The sequence below is a fragment of the Notolepis coatsorum genome, assembly GCF_963971535.1.
Source record: "Notolepis coatsorum genome assembly, chromosome: 8".
NCBI classification, from domain to species: Eukaryota; Metazoa; Chordata; class Actinopteri; order Aulopiformes; family Paralepididae; genus Notolepis; species Notolepis coatsorum.
In genome coordinates this window covers 102493543-102502812 of record NC_140172.1, presented here as the reverse complement: position 1 = coordinate 102502812, position 9270 = coordinate 102493543, and the positions used below count along the sequence as shown (strand labels likewise).

The 9270-nt window shown below is 43.9% G+C and overlaps 1 protein-coding gene across 1 annotated transcript; it reads left to right on the top strand.

Moving 5' to 3' along the window:
- The first annotated feature begins 366 nt into the window (after positions 1 to 366).
- On the top strand, positions 367 to 8790 carry prrg3 (proline rich and Gla domain 3). The gene is made up of 4 exons (XM_084320964.1): positions 367 to 442; positions 1159 to 1197; positions 2154 to 2314; positions 4214 to 8790. Exons 2-4 carry the CDS (start codon positions 1188 to 1190, stop codon positions 4790 to 4792), a joined length of 750 nt encoding a protein of 249 aa, XP_084177090.1. The 5' UTR covers positions 367 to 442; positions 1159 to 1187; the 3' UTR covers positions 4793 to 8790.
- The last annotated feature ends 480 nt before the right edge of the window (positions 8791 to 9270 follow it).

Genomic DNA, 9270 nt, shown 5'->3' with positions numbered 1-9270 from the left:
GCTGTAAACTAGTTGATCATATTAACTCAAGACTGTAAGACATATAATATGTGTATTTTAACACAGAACTATATGACGTGATAATATTTCCGTCACAACAATTAAAGAGAAGATATATGATATACTCAAAAAGAACCCCCCAGGCACCACCACTACAAACACACACACACTGTGCTGCTACAAAGCGATTTGAACATACATTTAGTTTGAGATCTACTATTAAGTACCCGACTCAGTTTCATTTTAAGTGAGTTGACAGAATTTATTTGTTCTTTTCAGCTGTTGACCACAATACTTAACTCCCTGAGCAAAGCTGGTACGGGACGTTACCGTAGAGACATACGGCATCCAACTTCCCCAGGGTGTGCTGCTTGTCTCTCCAGCCTGGCTGATCAGCCTCAGCTGTTCTGGAGGGGCCCACCTATCTACCATATCTCCTCCCGTAAGCTTCCGTATGCTTCGTCCAACCCCATGTCTGTTGGCACGGTGAGAGCTGTACGAAGCAGACCTTTTAGACACTGCGTGTTAGACGACCACAGCTAGAGGTGCACCGATGTGCCAATACTGGTATTGATGATATCACAGGCTGATTCCAGGCTTGAACAGGGTCACTGCCTCAGAAGAATGATGCCTATGCATCAAGGCCTTAAAAGGAGGACTGTGTTCCTTCTCCATCTCTTATCACACTATGGAGAAAGGTTTATATATAATATATATATATTGTATTATTATTATTATTATTATTATTATTATTATTATTATTATTATTATTATTATTATTATTATTATTATTATTATTATTATTATTATTATTATTGTTATTATCTTTTTATGTAATGGAAAGGTAACACACAGTCACACACCATGGATTATTGTGAGGTGCTGATGATTGGAGGTAGACAAAAAAAAATCTCCTTATGTATTTATTTTTCTTTAGATGACATCACATTTGCTTCTGATTTTGAAGGAGGCCTGACAGCTGAAACCTTGTCTAGTAAAACTAAGATGGCTATGGAGCTGGAGTGTGCAACACCCCCTCCCCCCTCCCCCCATAGTTTTCATAAACAATGGTAACATCCAACTTAGAAGACTGTTCATCTATTAATAATTAATGATGTAATTATTAGGGTTGATTTTGAGCATGTTCCCATCTCTCAGGTCTGCAGCGTGTTTGAGAAGGAGGTAGCATGGCTGGAGGTAAGTGCCAAACAGCTAAAAAAATATATATATATAAATAAAAAAAACTTAACCTACAGGTCTAAGTTTTTGTTTTCTCAGAACTCTTATCTTAGAATTCTAAAACCGCTTTCAATAGAGGCTATCCGTGGAATGTTTGTGTAGTTGTCTTTCTTCCAACAAGGCTGCCTGTAACCATTGGTAACCACTACAAAATATTTTAATTTTTTAAAATATAATTTCTGTTCGGCGGTAGGTAAACTGTTGTAAATCCAGTAATAAGATGCCAAATGATTGCATTTAAAAATATATATTTCTCCATATATATAAACACATAGCAACTGTTGTTTTGCGTCATAGCAACCATTGTCTCTTCCAACATGGAGGACAAATGGGCAACTCCTCGCTGTCAGGTGAAAAGAAGCGGCTGGCATGTGGTAGTTCTACACCCTCCCCAGGCCGACAGTGGGGCAATGCGCGCAATGACCAGAAAGGGAATTGGCATAACGACTAAATTGGGATGGGTGAAAAATACAGAAAGCCCAAAAATAAATAGAATAAAATGTTGTTCTAACACACAGCTAGCTGTGTGTTATTGCCGTCGTCTTAGATAATCAAATTAAAGATGTACTAACTAATGTTTTCTAGTCAATAGAAATGAGGACCATGTAAACTCAACCAAGTTTAAAGGGATAGTTACATTAAAAAAATATCATAGCCCTATTTCTTATCAAAGAGCTGTGTAGGAACGTATGATCTACTGTATATGGCTAGCATTTAAAAGAAATTCAAAATAATTGTGTCTAAATTTTCACTCACTGTAAATGCCAGCCCATCAAAGTGAGGACCATGCTTATTCCACCTAATTTGTATGCAGTTGAGTCTACGCGGTCCTTATTCCAAACAACTGCTAATCAGCAGCGAAAATCTTCTTCATGCCAGGGATGTTGAACTCTGTCCTCTGTGTCTTTTCCTAGCATTCCTAGATTCTAAGGATGCTCACTCTCTCCTCAAGCGCTTCCCTCGAGCCAACGGCTTCCTGGAGGAGTTCCGGCAAGGCAACATTGAGAGGGAGTGTGTCGAGGAAAGCTGCAGCTTCGAAGAAGCCAACGAAGTGTTTGAGAACAAAGAGAGAACGGTGAATAGGTGTTTCCTCTTGATAAGATTGATTAAATCTATTGTCCAAAGCCTACTATGTTGAGTTCAGTTGATTTAGGCTATACTTATAATGATGAATATGGGGTTGCTTTTCAGGGACGTGCACAGGACTTTAGAGGGGCAGGTGCTCAAAGGCTAAAAAGGGCACTATACCTGTGTGTATTAAGCGAGCGCGCGTAGTGCGCGAGCCTGATTGTTAAGGGCCCTTTTTGGGCGGGGGGCCCCCTTTTTATGCTTTTTGGGGGGTTTTGGTGATCAAATATTGAATATTGAACTATAATAATCAGTGCAGGAGCTCACTTATCCTTGAAAGACACTTTTATCACTGACTTAAAAGGCCCATACATCTCCATAAATGTTCAGGGGGGAGGGAATAAGTGCTTACCCTACAGACCCCAAGAAGTGCTGTATATTCTGTATTGTTTAATATAAATGCATTTTTTATTCCAATCCCGATTTGTATTTGAGATTCCTAAATCCCATCGGACTTGACTTCTTCGTGTCCCTCGGTTTCTATCATCATCATCATCACCACCCACGCTATGCATAAAATATAGGTCCGCGGAGAGGCACGCTGAGGAGGCCGTGCAAACTGCAATGGAATATGGGGCATCTCTCTCTCTTTACCTAATATTTTTATTCTATCCTGACATTTTTCAGTTGGAAGGGCAGTCTATATGCGTAACGGTAAAAAAGATATTTTTTTCTTTTTTTTCAAAAAGCGCACTTTTTATGAGGCTCAAAAAGGCAGGTGCTCAAGCACCCCTTGGGCTCTATGTGTGCACGTGCCTGTTGCTTTTGATACACAGAAATAGCAGGTGATATATGTTGACACTTCACAATGGAGATGTTGGGCTGGTAGATGTCAGTTTTCTCTCGTATCTTTCTCAAAATCTATTAATCTATTATCATTGGGGTCCCTGTGCGAGGAAGTGCTGTGAATATGATACAAGATACAAGAGTTTTATTTGTCACAGCATACAGGTATACAGTGAAATGCGGGGGGTCTTGCACAAGAATCCTGGGGCCCCTGATGGCCCGCGGCTCCGGGGCATTTGTCTTGCCTTGTCGCTAATCCACCCAGGCATGGTTATGCCTCCTAGATATCCATGGACTGGGTTACAAACTAAGTCTTAGGGCGGGATCCACAAAGAATGGATTGCACGGTGCTAATTGCACCCTTACTTACAATTCATTATAAATTGAAAATGGGGAACCCTGATGTAAACAAGACGAAAGTCTTTCTCTGGTCTGCATCCCCATAACAATTGTGTGTATTGGCGGCTACGTGGCGCAGTGGGCAAGGCGCTCGCAACGAATGCTGGAGACTAGGCTCGAACAGGATGCCTCCTGTTCGAGCCCCGCTCTTCACATTGCTTTCAGTTTAGCTGGTCGTCCACAGTAATACACATTGGCCGTATTACGGGGAGGGAAACTGAAGGGTGGGGATCGGGCGTTGTGGACAGCGACTCCTACAGGTCGGTTGGTGCGCCTGCGCAGTAGAATCAAGAAGCGACGGGGGCGGGGCCCCTCCAAAGCCCAGACCCCCGACGCTGAAAGATCGAGCCGCGCAGGTGAAAAGATGCGACGGCTGTTACCTCGAGTATCGGAGGTGACTCGTGCTATGTATGACTTAGTCCACATTGCAGCCGGCTTGTGGGAGGCAAGAAACAATGTTTGAAAGACAGGGGAGGGTTGAATTGGACGATATGAAAATTGGGATGGGAGAAAAATAGAAAATGGGAGAAAAAGTGGATAAAAAAAAAAAAAAATTGTGTGTATTGAGCCGTACTGTATTGTACCCATTCTGCAATCTGTTAATAAAAATGTCAATCAATCAATAATGGTACTAACCAGATTCTGCCCCCCTTACTCTTAGATGGAGTTCTGGAAGACCCGCAGCATCTACACAGTGAGCAGCAACGGCGAAGGCCGCTCGGAACGAGCAGACACCGTCTACATGGTGGTGCCCTTGCTGGGCGTGGCCCTGCTCATCATCATTGCCCTCTTCCTCCTCTGGAGATGCCAGCTTCAGAAGGCCACGCGCCGGCGGCCCGCCTACACCCAGAACCGCTACCTGGCGAACAACCGCAGCACCCGCAGCCTGCCGCGCATCCTGGTCCACAGAGAAACCACCTCCCACTCCGAGACCACCCACCAGGAGTCCAGCTCACGCCCCACCGTGGTGGTGAGTGGTGTGGAGAGAGGAGGAGGAGGAGGCGGTGGTGCAGGGCTGTTGGCGTGCGCCCAGGCCAACTCCCACCCCTCCCAGCAGAACACTCGCGCCCTTTACGTCCAAGACTCGTCCCTGTCGGTGGCCTCGAGGCTCTCTGGCGCCACGCCGCCCCCCTCCTACGAGGAGGTGACGGGACACCTGGAGAGCAGTGGAGACGAGACCTCAGCGCCTTCCTACAGCGACCCGCCCCCCAAATATGAGGAGATCATCAAGGAGAAGTGAAGGGGAAGCCAGAGACACTGCCAGGCACGTCACAGCACACACACCCCACCCCCACCCCCACAGTCTAACACAGAAGACGTTTCTCGTTGAGGGAAATAGCAGGCTCTACTTCAGTCAGCATTTACTGGTTGTTGCTACAGCAACCATTTGTTTATCCCTTATCTGCATAACGTTTTACGTCCTGTTCTGTTTTCCAAGTGGGTCCCAAGCTAAAGCCCCTCCCATCTCCCCAGCTTGAGTACCGTCCACAATTATTGGCTATGATTGAGGACATACAAACCTTCGCACCGTGTTGGATATACTACACACTAGTATCACCCCACCCCTACCCTCCCGTAGTCTGGCTCACACTCTGACCTCTCTCTCCGCACCGCCAGAGTGTTGAAACAGCAGAACCAGTTCAAGGGAGAAGATTCTAAGCCCTCTTGTTCTAGCTGCAGTAGAAAACCAGCCAGCTCTCCGCTTCAAAGCAAAGGGAAGGTACTGTGCGTTTTTGGGAGCGTTGTTGTCGCTGCTGACGTGCGACGGCACTTTGCTGAACAACGTGTGGGTGCAACTCTAGAGGTACTGTGCTTAGTGGCTTGGCAGTGTGTCCACGTAATATATGCATCAGTGTTTTTCACTGTACTTTGAATGTGGTGGTTAGTAATGCTGTAACTCTTTTGTGGTGTATATTCAGTATGGACTCTAGTCAACAGTGGAAGGTTGATTGGGACAGTGAGTGTCATTGTTATAATGTGATTTAACACAGAAACCAAGAAGACCTATGACAAAGTCTTGTTCTCTAGCTCCGGTATTCATCTTTTAATGTTAAAACCTTTCATGTGTAAGATTTTGAGACAACTGAACAGTTTTTAGAACTGAACATTCTAATGTTCAACCTATGGAGTTGTAGAACCCCCCTTCAAAAAAAAGATACCAAAAGACGTACACCTGAAAGGATCTATTCATACACTACCATGTGACTGTGCTGCTCCTGACAGAAAATTTGGGAACCACTGGTTACTAGGTTGCCATTGAGCCCCTCGCTAGTAGCACCCTAACAACCAACATTGCCATCCTCAGAGCCCCTTGCAGCCTAGCGAGGCTAGAAAAATAAGAAAAAGTTTTAGCTCACTGTCCTCGTACTTCCATTGTTGACTGTAGCTGGATTGATGTGCGGTTGTTAAGACCACCTCCACACGCCAGCCCCTCGTTCGCCTGATGTGCGGTTGTTAAGACCACCTCCACACGCCAGCCCCTCGTTCGCCTGATGTGCGGTTGTTAAGACCACCTCCACACACCAGCCCCTCGTTCACCTGATGTGCGGTTGTTAGGACCACCTCCACACGCCAGCCCCTCATTCACCTGATGTGTGGTTGTTAAGACCACCTCCACACACCAGCCCCTCGTTCACCTGATGTGCGGTTGTTAAGACCACCTCCACACGTCAGCCCCTCGTTCACCTGATGTGCGGTTGTTAAGACAACCTCCACACACCAGCCCCTCTTTCGCCTGATGCGCGGTTGTTAAGACCACCTCCACACGCCAGCCCCTCGTTCGCCTGACGTGAGGTTGTTAAGACCACCTCCACACCACCAGCCCCTCGTTCACCTGACATGAGGTTGTTAAGACCACCTCCACAACCAGCCCCTCGTTCACCTGACATGAGGTTGTTAAGACCACCTCTACACGCCAGCCCCTCGTTTGCCTGACGTGAGGTTGTTAAGACCACCTCCACACGCCAGCCCCTCGTTCGCCTGACGTGAGGTTGTTAAGACCACCTCCACACGCCAGCCCCTCGTTTGCCTGACGTGAGGTTGTTAAGACCACCTCCACACACCAGCCCCTCGTTCGCCTGACGTGAGGTTGTTAAGACCACCTCCACACACCACCAGCCCCTCGTTCGCCTGACGTGAGGTTGTTAAGACCACCTCCACACACCAGCCCCTCGTTCGCCTGACGTGAGGTTGTTAAGACCACCTCCACACACCACCAGCCCCTCGTTCACCTGATGAAAAACAATCGCTGCGTCTACACTGCCTGCTCACGTTCATACTGAAGCAACAAGACCTTGTTCACTCTGAACACGCCTCAAAGAAAAACAGCCATGGCCTTATCTTATCTTAATTAGAGAGCTGAGGAGAAGAGTCAAAGATCAAAGTTCACCCTTGGAGGGATTTCAATGGACTGATTTGTATATAGACTGTAAATTGATTGAGGAGACTGTGTACTTCTAAGTATTGCTTCCTTCAGTTTGTGCCATGATGGAGATGAGTTGATTTGCCAAATGTACATTGACTGCTTATGACCCGGGTCCATATTCACAAAGACGCCAGTAATCTAGCTTCACAGGGAATACCCCGCTATTCGCGAGGCGGCCTATCCCGCCCCTCATCGTGGGAAGTGAGCGGTCCTCTTCTCAAAGGATGCTGGGATAGCTTGCGTCGTTGGACTAAGCTTGCATCGTCTTCAACTTTATGCAAATGAGTGACATGAGAGCCAATCACATTCGGCCAAACAGTGCGAGGCTGCAGCTCTGGCACTTTTGTTTACAACCTGGAAATGCCCGAGTGAAACTCGTATTGTAGTTGATAAACTATGCATTTAAAAAAAAAATCAACAAATCTCTTAGTTAAATCAATATTGTGCTGAATGGGTGCTGATTTTCCACATTGAAATGTCGTCAATGTCTAGACCTTTTTTTCTAAAGACTTTGTTGACAAGCAGGAAATGCCCAAGTGTAACACATATTGAATCATAGTTACAATGAGATTGTGCTAGCTAAGCAGTGTTGTGTTTATAGGTGAAGGATTTATAATATTTACTATTTGGCCAAAAAGGATTGAGTGAAAGGGCTGAATGCATAATACTTTGTCCCATATTGTCACTATACTAGTCGACATGCCCACAAGCAGCAGACAGGAGAAGGTCATCCTAATTAAATCGCACCTAGTGTGGCTTCACCGTCAGTCTGTTAGGTTGAATAAGGTCATGAGGACACAAGTGACGTTTCCTGGTCACTGACCCCAGATCAGCACTTCCTTACTCTGAGAAGCTTTGTGATTATGGGCCCTGGTAGTATCAGTACCTTAAAAAAACAGTCTGACCAGTTATTACCAGAGGACCAATCTCTGTGCTGTTATATAGGCCTTATCCCTGCTGCAGTCTCCTCTTATGCTTATGCTCCTCTGGGCTTTGTGTGGAAGAAATGGAGCTGTAACCAGGGGTGGAAACTTAAGCACAGCTCTATTCATCATCATTTATTCTGTCTAGGCTACTGGAGACAATCCTCACTAGACAACATTTTAGAGTCAATGGACCCGCCATCCTAGTGCCCAAAACTCTGTTTACATTTAATCCCTGGTTGCAAAACATCAAATATGAGACAAGGAGCAAAGTCAAGTATAAATGAGGCCTTTTTAAAAATGGAGCAAAAGAAGAGAAGTTGTAACAACAAGCCTCATTTATTTATAGATTTATAGATTTATTCATAGACATTAAAATGTTCACATTTCATAAGTAATTTTCTATCCACATCTGAAACACACACAGATGGACACACACGCACACACAGTGCGATCAGCTGTGACGACCCCACACTTCAGTCTATATTAGAAGCTCTGTTTCTCTGTCTTGAAGCAACAGATTGGATTGTACAGTGCCAGCTACAGTTGTGCAGTTATTATACTACACTGTTTACAGTTGGTTTCATTCCAAATGCCCTGTATCCATTTTATGAAATACAAATACAATATAAAATCTAAAATAAATATAATTACATCCTCTAGTCTAAAATGTTAGTATTTTTCAAGCTAATAAACTCAATGATGTTCCATAGGCTTTTTTAAATTATTATTATTATAATTTTTTTAATCCTCATTTTGGAAGGCACATTTTTATTTTACACAGTGGATATCTAGTTTTGGAATGAAACACGTTTTTCTATGGGTAGAGTAGGATTATAATTATATTATAGAGGAAGTATTTGATGGGTGTTTTACCTCACCATGTGTGATAAGGTGCACTTAAAGCTTTTATTCAGTGACTTTTATTTATTTTATTAATTGCCTTTACAGCTATTTGGGCACTTGGGCCTTTTTTATTATTATTATTATTATTATTATTATTATTATTATTATTATTATTATTATTATTATTATTATTATTATTATTATTATTATTATTATTATTATTATTATTATTTAAAATAAATGTGTATTATTATTTTATTATCCTGACCTGGCTGAGGTCAAACATGCTATATCCACCCAAAGTTGTATGTGTACATTTTGAAAGATGCACCAACTAAGATTTTCGATAATTTCGAATGAGAACAGTGCAGACTGGAAAAAACATAGCATCACGTGGAATAAGCGTCGCCATTTATCGGTTGAGTCCACGCAGTCCGAAAGGTAGCTGCCTACTTCAGACTCCGACTCCTCATTTGAAAGTGATCGAAAATCAATCTTTAAAGGAACACGCCAACATTTTGGGAA